The sequence below is a fragment of the Empidonax traillii genome, unplaced genomic scaffold (genome assembly GCF_003031625.1).
Source record: "Empidonax traillii isolate 1590-97213 ecotype Southwest subspecies unplaced genomic scaffold, ASM303162v1 scaffold155:size2260171, whole genome shotgun sequence".
NCBI lineage: Eukaryota > Metazoa > Chordata > Aves > Passeriformes > Tyrannidae > Empidonax > Empidonax traillii.
The window spans coordinates 2215853-2227351 of record NW_020955348.1 but is presented as its reverse complement, the minus strand read 5'-3'; the positions used below and the strand labels follow the sequence as shown (position 1 = coordinate 2227351).

The window sequence follows — 11499 nt, the reverse complement described above, 5'->3', positions numbered from 1 at the left end:
TTCTGCTCAGCCCAGTGGCCTTGCTGCCCTAGCGCAGTTGTGGACAGTTCTGCATGTTCTTCCCTCCTTTCTGTCACGCTCACCTTCTCACCAGTGCCTGACTCAATTCCTCCTCTCTACCAAATTCTGCCCCCACAGCAACAGCAGCAGCGGGATGGGGAGGCAGCCTTGGTAGCTTTCTCTCCATCCCTGGGTGGTCTTTCTTTCCTCCCACCCTCAATGTTTCAAGGTCTTTCCTCCCATTCATCCTATCCCTACGCAGATTTTCACCTCATATTCCTATTTTCCTGCTCTGTGTGAGAAGGCAAAACTGGGAGGTGGAATTGTTGTCAAGTTCAAAGTCTTTGAGCAGATTTTTTTTTCTTGGTGGGTGACTCTCTCGTGGTACTTGTGTAAACCAGCAGCGCTCCTGGTGTGTCAGGGTAAATCTGGAGAGACACAAGGGATACAAAGCTGTCTGATTTGCTGTCTTGCCCTTTCTCTTCAGACTGCAGTTCAGCTTTGCTTTTAACTGATAAAGCATTTCTGCAGTGACAAATCCTCTGCTGCACCTCCGAGGATGTGCCTGATGCTTTCATTAGCCTTTGCCATGGTTGCCTGGCTCCATGAGAGCATAAGTGTGCTCACCCCTGTGTGCAGGCATCTCTCTGCTCTTGGCTCCAGATAAGCCCTGACATTAACTGGTGAATATGGTGAGCGTTGCCTCAGCCTGTGTGTAAGAGAACTCCAGAAGGACAGTATAAGAACTTTGTTTTTTGAGTAGGACTTTTTAGTGCCATAAACATTGACATCATTGTATATACAGACAAATATATAAGGATGAATACAGCAAATACAATCTTGCAAGTTGGCTGGAAAATACATGCTCCAGGCCCAGATTTAATAGGAACTTTCATATTCCAGTCTTGGAATATAAAGCCAGCATTTTTGTCTATTTTGACTTTTGCATTAATAAAATGAGGTCAGGAAATCTGTTAAAGTTTATCTTTAGAAATGTTTTCAACCCAGTCACCTTGTTTTAAAAATCATTTCCGTTTGTTATCTGCACATTTGAGTAGATTGTGTTTCCTTGTGATTGAGTCTCTGAAGGAAAGCACTAACAGATTCCTGTAATTGATTATACTTTAATGATACATAATGGCAAGTTCTGTTTTCCATTATTGTTACCCTACACTCTGAACTGTAACTGCTGTGATACCAGAATGCGTATTGATATACAACTGATTTAGTAACATTTTACCAGTTGAACTGTCTTGCATTAACTAAAACCATGTCTCCACTTTTTCAACAAAAGCGACCATTCCCACATCCAGGGCAGGTACCGGACACGTCTCCACACATGGTCAGTTCCCTCAGATTATTGGAGCTGGCAGAGGACAGCACTGCTGGGGATCGCTGCAATCACTGTCTCTGGCTTTCATGGGTGATTACAGATGGGAGTTGGCCGTTCTTACATTTCCAATGTTTCACTAATTACATTTTTTTTCTTTTTGATTGTCCTTTTTCAACAAGTGATCCTCTGCTTCTCTCTCCTGCTCCCACCCCTGCAAATCCTCAATGACGAGTAAGGTGGTTGATGATCTGAGAGTGTCACTTATCTTCATGATCAGTATGACCTAATTATTTACGGATGTCCCCTGCCTTTCTGTATAAATCACTTCCCTCATGCTTAGGTGGAAAACTCTAGAGCAGGGATTACTTTGCATGCATGCATGTGCTGGTGTGTGCATTTGTAAGAGCAGTTAACGCATTTGAGTCCTGTTCCGTGACTCTCACTCCTGTGTGCTCTTTCACAAATAAATAATGCGATTCAGTTGCCACTTAGCTGGACTGGAACTGGACATACAGGCTGTCCTAACCACAAGCTTGCAGGGGAGGTCTGGCAAGTGACTCAGCATGTGGAGCTGGCCCAGGTGGGAAACCCAGAGTTTGAAAAGCTGATTTAAATTTTGCATTTTGCAGGTGTTTCAAAAAGCCGTAGAGCTGTTGTCTTCTCAGTAATCATAGAACAGATACGGGAAACATAATAGCTGGGACAGGATAATAATGCAAAATTGGTCACCTCTGTTCAAAATACTGGATAGAAGCACACAGTGAAGTCAGGCAATGTACTGACTGAGGCTTTGTGTTTGCCTTTATTTCAACCTTTTTTTACTGAGAGTAGGATGGTACTTAACAATTCTGAGAATGTGTGCCAACAAATCTCATTTGCTGTATTGTAAGTCAGCAGCTATCCTATCAAAATCCTTTATTTTCCAGAAGTTTAAGTTTTCACATAGCAGTCATCATATCAAACAGCCAGCATGATCTTTCTTGACCAAAGAGCTTAGGGAAAAAAAAAATAACCAAAAACCTTCTGTTTGGGCTCGGTGAGTGCCGATTTTTGGTAGAGTCAATGTACTTTCTAAAAAAATTTGTAATAATTTTGTATTTGAGTTTCAAAAATGAAATTTTAGCTTTAAATTTCAGTTAAAGTTCTGAAAACTAAAAAAAAAGTCACTTCTGAAGTAAATGAGTAAATTGACTCTTGGGTAAGTTGAACTGCAACACAATGACTTGCCAAAACACACAGATTTTGTATTTTATTCCATGTTACATAATTTTTTAAATGTCTTAGATATATACAATGATGTAATTTGTATTACCATTCAGCACTTCAATTCTGTTAAATATAGGTTAAATATTAGTTTAATGGCTTTGTGTCTGACTCTGATTACAATTCAAATCCTCCTTGCATGCTGTTCTGAACTGCTGATGGTAATAACAGCATTTGTAATGTTCACTGTCATTGCCATCCTAGTCATAAACAGTAATATCAATTAATATGTACTTATGCTTCTGTGGTTACTGTGTGCAGGGATTAATAGAGAAATTATTTTTATTATCAGAGAACAGTTTCAAAGAGATAAGAGCTGCAAATGCAAAGCAGATTAGGTTACTTAAATGACCTTTTCAGTGGTGATATTTGAATGTTTGTAGTATCTCAGCAGTTTTGGAATATAATACACAGTTTAATTTCCTGTATATTTGTGTTCTAGCAGAACAATTTTTGGCCTGTGAAGTAAAATTTATGCTCTAGTGCTATGTATTCTCAGCTCAACTCCATATTGCAAAAGAAACCTCAACACGTTTCTTTGATTTAAAAAACATGAGTTCCTAATTAGTCGCACATAGACAATGGTAGATTTTTCCAACTGCAGAATGATTAATAATACGTAATTAAAATGGAACCTGGATCAAGAACTCATCAAGTGTCCCTAATACCATAATACTGTACCCTTTTCCTAGGCAAGTGATCCTCCCCCAGGGGATCTGGATGACCCTCAGGGAATCTGTTCCTGCAAATACACAATCTTCTCTCATAAGGAATTTTCAAAATTTGCAGTTGAGGAACTTCTTTTCAATATTCCCATGTTAAAAGTATGCAACTCATAAGAGTATTAGGTAAATTTTTGGAAAATGTCACCAAACATATGATTCATACACCGTGCACATGATGTATGAAAGTACTCTGTTAACATGCTTTGTAGTTGGAAGTCAGTGGTACCCAGATATTTACACATGAAGAACAGACCATTATTAGTCCTATAGCTTTACTAAATCTTTTCTAAAAGAGTGTACAATTTGTTCTTGCAGATTAAAAAAAAAACACCCTCCCATCTACTTGTCTCGAAAAAGCACAGATCAACAAGAGAATAATATCTCTTTATTACTTTACATGTTAACCTCCCTACACCCCTGCTCCCCAGTTTTGCTGTCAAGGACTCACCAGATGCTCAGTTCCAGTCCAGACAGTTGGAATGAATACTGTAGAAAAGCAGGTCTGGACCATATGGCCCATATCCCAGCTGTTCCATGAGAATAAATACCGTAACACTGGGAGCCACTAGATGCCGCTCTTGTCTCATCCCACTACAAGTCTCAGAGTATTTATGATTGTTTAAAAAACCCAACCGTGCCCTCCCACACGCAAAGTCCCTTTAAGGATGTTTCTTTGGTATTTCAGATATTTTGCCCTTTTTTTTTTTAATTAAACTTACAATATGACCCTATTGTTTATAGCATTCATTCCCTCCACTGTAATGTTGCACTTGTTTATAAATATTTAAAAGCTATCCCTAGACATTTTTTTTGCCACTGGCCCCTTGCATGGGGGCCATATTGTGCTATGCTTCATTTTTCTCTTTGTGTGGAATTTGCAAAATTCTGGCACGTGTTCATCTGTGTTTCTGACTGATTTCACAGCCACTTATGGTGCAAGAAGCCCTAAATCTAGTGTTTTTTTGTTTCCTTTTTTTTTTTTTTTTAAATTCTACAAACAACTTCACCTTTGCATTTTTTCTATACCACGAACAATAAGAATCTCTTGAACTTCTTGTATGTTCAGATTTTGCCATTGACGACCTCTCTGCTGCATTTGTCATGACATTTCTATGTGAGTTGCCTGACTGTAGATACCTATTTCGCAGTTCTAAATAGTTGTATAAGAATCTCTCCTTTCTGCATCTTGCAAATTATGTGGAATATAGTAGTCACTTCTTTATAGAGAAATGTTTCCGAATTCTGAAATTTCTTTTAAGATGATCACCCAAAATTCAATAAGAAAATGTCTCAGAAACCTGCCTGTCTCACAAAAGAAGAAAAACCAAAAGAAATTTGTTATAATGTCAGTAACATTGGACAAATAACCCCTCAGATGTTGAAAACATGAGTGGTAGAGAGAAACATATCCTCTTTTGTTGGTAGGGCTGAATCTGTTTCTTTTGTTCGAGTGAATTTAATATAGACTTTGTGATTTTAATACTGTTTTCCATACAGCATCAAACATGAGGTTTTTACAGCCTTAAATATATATGTGAGATAGCTTCTAAGTACTGTAAACTGCTTGTATAGCAGCCAGAGTCAATGGAAGTCACTTGCTTGAAAAATAGACACTATGTATTTTGTAAGTAACCCCCAACTGCTTGTGAATAACATGACTGGGTAACGATGAAAAATTATAGGCATATAAAGACCTCCTGCACACTCAATTAAGGTAGATTTAGATTTATCTGAGTATTCTCTGGCACATGTGGAATGCTGTGAATTGATAGGAAAATGCAGAGGGATACATCCACTGAGAAAGTCCTCTGTACCCTGGTTTGATCCCTAGAGGTGTGAGGATTGTTGGTGGGGCTCCACGGAGAGAAATGTGATTGGAACCTCAAAATGTGGAAACACAGGAAAAAGATGTTAGTGCATAAAAATGTGAGACCGAATTATTTAAATAAAGTAGAGCTGCCTTTTTTGAGAGTTTATAGAGTGCATGCAAATAAAAAGTATTATTCTGGTCTTTTTAGGAAAAAAAACCCTATTAGTGGTTTCTGGAATTAACAGCCACACTACATGCAGACCAAAGGCCAGAGATGAGAATGCATGTGGAACCTTAACTTTATTGCTTCCATATCTCTGAATAATAGCTGTGCAACTTGAAAGTTCCCTTTTTGTCATTTGCAATGGAATGATTTAATTTATTTAAGTTTCTGTGATGAACACTTAATGCCTTACACATGCAGGGAAGGATATAGTTGGTGACTCAGCGCCTGAGTCTGTAACTACAGTTCCTGCAGCGAGGAAGCTTTTTGTGGTCATTAGCAAAGGCTGACCTCTCTGTTTGTATACAATGTCTTGACCATGCAATTGTTGAAGGGCAAGTTTAGGGGATGTGGTTAAATTCGACTGTAGCTTTATTAACTCACTTGGACCATAGCAGTTATTTATTAAAGGTCATTCTCTAGTTCAGTTCTCCCCTACTATCAGATCTTTCCTTTGTAATCTCTTCCCACTAAGGCCCTCATTACTTCCCTTTTCTATGAATATTTAAGTGGTGGTGGTGGTGAAAACAGAGCCTTTGTACCAGCTCCTCCACAGCACATCCTCATGTGGTGTACTTGGAGAACATAAATCTCTTACAAAGCTATATTGGCTCATAGAAATGAGAGGAAGCGTTGAGTTTGCTTTTCCCCGAGGGGCAGTGGCTTGCAGTTCTATTTGTCAGGAGTAATTCCATGTCCTCCATTGGACAGCTGCATATCAAGGGTTGGAAGATGCTGGTTTTGCTCAAGAGCCACCATCTTCAGGAGCAGGAGCTCCTGCTCACCCCCTCCCTTGTCCCACACCAGCACTCACCCCATAGCCATCTCACCCCTTGTGCTTCCCCAGAAGAAGCATCCTCCAGGTGAGCCCTGCTCCCCATGATATCCACCCTTGCCTCTCCCAGCAGCCAGAGCACAAAGGCAGCACATGTGGAGTGGGATGATGTTGCTGTGCTGAGGGGTAACTGCTCCAGCTGTGCCTGTGGACAGCGCAGCTCCTCACCCAGCTCACACTGAGTGCTGCTGCTCTGCTTGCAGCAACTCCTCACTGCTCCCAAATGGTTTTGTACTACAGTTTGAAAACCTCTCATTTCTGATGTTGTCACTAAAAGAAAAAAAAAAAGAGAAATATGAATGTCCAGTGCAGTTTTTCCTCTCTGTGGTGATCTTTCAGTAATGTCTCCATGCCCTGACGTGGGCACATTGCTCACATCAGGAAACTTCTAGTCTGGCAATAAATGACCTCACTAATGGCACCTTTGGAGTAACTAAAAAGGAGAGGGGACATTCTGTAGTACGAGGTTTTCAATCCTGTAAGTGCATATGAACTCCTGCAATACTCCTTGCAGTCTGGAGAAATGCAGACATGGACTGTGGCTGGCGGGCAGGGTGAGGGAGGGAGGTGCCTGCAGTGCAGGGCTGGCTTGGTGGTGTGGCACCTGAACCTGCAGCAGGGGCCAGGCCAGCCCTGAGGAGTTCCTGGTGGGAAACTGGGCAGAGCACCAGGGTGGTAGAAGACTGAGCTATACAAGGATGAAAGTATGTCTGTTGTCAGAGTGGCAGCTGTGTGCATATTCTTCCCCCTAATTAACTAGTTTTTTCCCCTCCCCTCAAATATTAAGTCAGGATGTTTTCCTCAGATGTAGAAGGGCAGACATTTTGAAGGAAATTAGTTTTAATCTAATAAAGTCTGTTCCAAGACAGAATTTGCAGTAAGCATAACCTTTTATAAATAAAGCTGAATATTGTACAACACACAGAATTAAAGAGAAGAAGGGGGAGTACATGACCAAATATACTCAAATTTTTGGAGTAAATACTGGAACAAGGAGGTTTATTCCCCCATTAGTACAGGTATATAACTCTGGGGCCAGTAAGTGCCAGATAAACATGGACTAAAAATATAAGCAAGTGTTTCTAAGAGATAGTTTTTATTTTCAGAGTTTTTACACCCCTTAATATGCTGAACCTCATTAAAAATAGTTACTACAGAATGACAACAATATAGTATTTGATAAGCTTATATATATAATCACTGATCTATATGCTTTCAGCTGACACAAGCAATAATTGAGATAGAAAAGGATTAGCGAGTATTTATATTAAAATCAACATAATTCTACTTATCAAAGTAGGAAGTTGTGATTAGACTCAGAAATGTATAAGAGAACTTTTATCATTATGATATGCCATTTATAATGTAAGTTGTTTTTTTTCTTCACCTGAGTCCAGTTTTTCAGTGATTATCCTTTGTGATGCTGCAGTGTCAGATGCTGGTCTGTGTGGTTGACTGCAGGGCCATGACGTGGCTGTTTGCTGCGATCTTGAGAGCAGGGGGTCTGTGTAGTACAAGGCTCCCTCTGATGTTATAGGCTCTTCTCTTAATAGTGCTAATTAACTGGGGCACAGTGCAAGGTAATGCAGCTTCCAGCTCACCTTTTTTAGTCTCTGAATTAAGAGTTTCTGGGCTGTGCTGTACAGCATAGTTTTGCATAATCATAGCAGAGGTCACACCAAATTTGAAGCCAAATAAAAGATTTGAGAATGAAACTTAGATACTTAAGTCACTCAGGCAATTTTTCTTTTTTCCCATTTCACTTATCTTTTCAGGAGGCATGTGGAATTTTGGGCAGAGTAGGACCAAAGTCGTAATTTCTTTTCCCACACTTTATTCTCTATATCACTTCTTTTCTCTGTCATCTTGCTTTCATGTAATTTTAGCATGGTGAAATACACACCAAATTCAGAACTTGAGTATCCATTAGGAATGTATCACTCTTACTTATTGCAGGTAAGTAAACACCAGTGAGGACATGTGCTTGCCAGGGCTTTGCAAACCTTATGCTAAAACTTGTGGAACCATGCCAAGCATTGATGGATTCAGCTATCATTAAAAGCTAAATTTCCATGAGATTTTTCTTAAGGTTCACAGAACTCCTCAAGCAAATTTGAGCCCTGTTACAGTAATCTGAGGACTGATTTATTGCTCTGTCTCAAACTCTGAAGTACTTAGGGTTTCATGTTTTCGGCATTGCAATAAGTAAACCTGGAAGATTTTTTAGATCTGATCCTGACACATAGCTCAGCACAAAATCCAGAATGAGCCAGAATAGAAATCAAAACTGATTCTTCTCAAACCATGCAGATGAAACCTCCAGTTGTATTTTTTTAAACTGTGCCTTTCAAAGGATTGATAATAGTTTGTTCTTTACAAATATAGGCAAATAAGAGCTGGCAAACAGCCTGGTGAGAAAGAAATGAGAAAGAGAATGAAGGAAAATAGGTACAAAGAAGCCGTGAGCCAACCACCCCCAGAACCATACTGTGAAATGATATGACTAAAATATGTGCATGGTAAATAGTGTGACATTGAAAAATGAAACATTCAATATTACAGCCAGAGGAGAAAAAAACCAGCTCCTAAAATTGAGTTCTGGCAGTATGTTCAGAGAGTCGAAGAGGCATATGCTTGATTGCAGTTTGGGTGGAGAGAAAAGAGATTCACAGAGCCCTATTTCAGTTCTTTCTGTATTTTCCCACAGTATGAATTAATCACATCTAATACTAATTATATACTTGCAACATTCTGAATTCCTGCATCAACTGTGGAAAAATGTGAAGATATTTCCAAGACTGGGGCAGCTCTAACAATGAACCCACCAATGTGCTTTTGCAATTGTTTTCTGTGCGTCATATTCAAACCCAGTTATGTTCTGCAGATTTACCCTTCTGGACTTTGATGGTGATTTACACTCCTAGGGAAGCAGTTGGGTGAAACCATGTCTCAGAAATGTGGCAGCCTAATATAAGTAAATTAAACACAGGCGCTTGATTTCAGTGAATCACAGCCTTTTGACGTGTGTAATTTCAACACATGATTGTCAGCAGCAAGTCAACCTCTGTGACTCATGGTGATGCTTCAGCTGTTGGCTTGATAGAAAATGTAAAACGTAAAGTGGGTTTTTTTAGCTATTCTAAGGTGCTGTCTGGCCTCCATCCATACAAATGGGACAGATTCGTACATACTAACAACATATTAGGAAACTGTCTTATTATTTATCATTCTGAATTAACGATGCCCTCATTATCTTGCCTGTAATCAGTAGGTCAAATGAAGAGTTTCCTCCAGGCTTTGAGGTACAGGCAGGTAGTTATTTTGTTCTTGCTAAAAATAGAAACAGTGTAGTGTCTGGCCTGACTACAGTGGTGGAATTATTTCAGGAGGTAAATCTGAGGAGGAGTTAAATTCTTTGTGTTGTTAATGTTGCTCTTGCCTGGAATTAGACACTGTTATGCAAACTACTGTGTGAAGATTCCATCCGAAGGGAACCTGCTGAATTGCTGTGACCATGAGGTGCAGGTGCTGCATTGAGAAATGGCAAGTTTGAATAGGATTGTTTCAGCTGAGACAGGGACTCTGGAGTCCTGCTCTGTATTGTCCTAGTGGTATATATTAGATAGAGTACCAGTGATATTTTGAGGGGCTGGTAATGCTGTGGGGTATTTTTCATCAGGCAATTTCAGTCCTGCAAATATGATAAATGCAATGATTCCCACCTTGGAGACTGGGAGTCAAGACTGATCTCTCCCCTGAGATATACAAAATGTTGATTGTGGTTGGTTTGGTTTTTTTTCCTGCATTTTTGGCAAAGTGGTTAAAGAACAGTATCTATTGAAACATCAAACACATTTCAACAAGATTTTGTTGTGGAAATATGTAGATGTGCTTGAATTTTCTGATTTGAAGTAAAAGAAATTGCTGTATTCAAGTGGGATGAAAAATTTTGAGTTTCAGAAACAACATTAAAATTTCCTGACTTCATTAACTTACTAATTTGCAGTTAATAGCAGAGCTTCAGTTAGTAAGACTCCAGTGAGGCTGGTGTAAAGTAAGAAGTTTCTCATTTTGTCCAACTTGCCGAATTTTTTATTTTGAGCAGCCTAGTGAGAGATATGTTTGCTGCTTCAGTTTCATCTGCATTTCTTATAAACTAGATTTAGGAAGAGTGGTAAGAAACAGAGAATGAATAGAATAAAAAAGAAAAAAAGGGCGAAGCTCTTCACCTGTTCTCTTACAGCACTTCAGCATTCTGTGAAACACTGGGCAGCAGTGCATTGGGATGGACACAGGCTGTACAGGAAATACAGGAATATCGGAGCTAATCAGGAGAAAAACATTGGTGAGCTAATCTTGCTTCTTTCCATGGAGAACTGTACAGGGCTGCCTTTATTTTGAGGGCTGTCTTCTCTTTTTCTGATTAATATTTGGCTTGACAGAGTCCTACCCTCCAGTAACCGCTGGGAGGCTCAGGTACAAGAAGCTCCAAGTTAACTTTGCCTGGAGGATGCCACTGTTGTGCATTAATGCTTTGAGCTGGGAGCAAAAGGAGGTGGATTGAATGTTTGGGTCTCGAACTATCAGCACTCTGATCTCTTTCTAAACGTCCTAAGTGCAGAACAGGCAGGTGGTTTCTCTTTGGCCACTGCTGACACGAATCCCTGGGAACTGAACTCTGCCAGAACTGCTGCTGCAGAGAAGCACTAGAAATCATAATTATTTCACTTTCTTACAGTCATAGAGAGGATTTGCGGAGTGGGTATTAAAATGTGTGGTTGCAAACCCTCTTAATTCTTCTGTACATAAAAGTGGTATTGTATCAGATTAACTTCTTAGTCATGTATATGTTCCAAGATAAAGGGACAGCTATTGTTTTCAGCTGCAGCACTCAACATTCACACCAAAATCTCTGCGTGGTTGTAACAGAGATGAGAAGCTTTTTTTTAAATTGAATATGTCTCATTTCCTTGAAGTATTTAGGGCTTGTCACTGCCTAACTGAACCCAAGATACTGACAAATATGCAAGTCATTTGTAAAGCAGTTAAAGTACAGGATATATATAAGTAGAGACATTCTTCTGATTAGAAAATAATCTTATATTAATAAGAAGTCTTCCTGTTGTAAAATTCTTTCTAAATACAGTAATATTCCAAATGGAAATTAGAGATATTTCAGGGATGACATTTCATTATTCCCAATCAGCTTTGCTATAAACAAACTGCAAATTTTCAGTGTCAGCATATAGCTCAGGTAAAACTAAGCTCATATTTGTACTCTGAGTCCCTGAATGTTTCCTGAGGAGTTAT

The 11499-nt window shown here is 39.4% G+C and overlaps 1 protein-coding gene across 1 annotated transcript in view; it reads left to right on the top strand.

The window, feature by feature from the left end:
- The first annotated feature begins 646 nt into the window (after positions 1-646).
- CACNA2D3 (calcium voltage-gated channel auxiliary subunit alpha2delta 3) overlaps positions 647-11499 on the top strand; it is a 247363-nt gene continuing 236510 nt past the window's right edge. The window contains exon 1 of the mRNA XM_027884815.1: positions 647-692. Coding sequence (XP_027740616.1) covers positions 690-692 — 3 coding nt within the window. The 5' untranslated portion in view covers positions 647-689. The remainder of the gene's footprint in view (positions 693-11499) is intronic.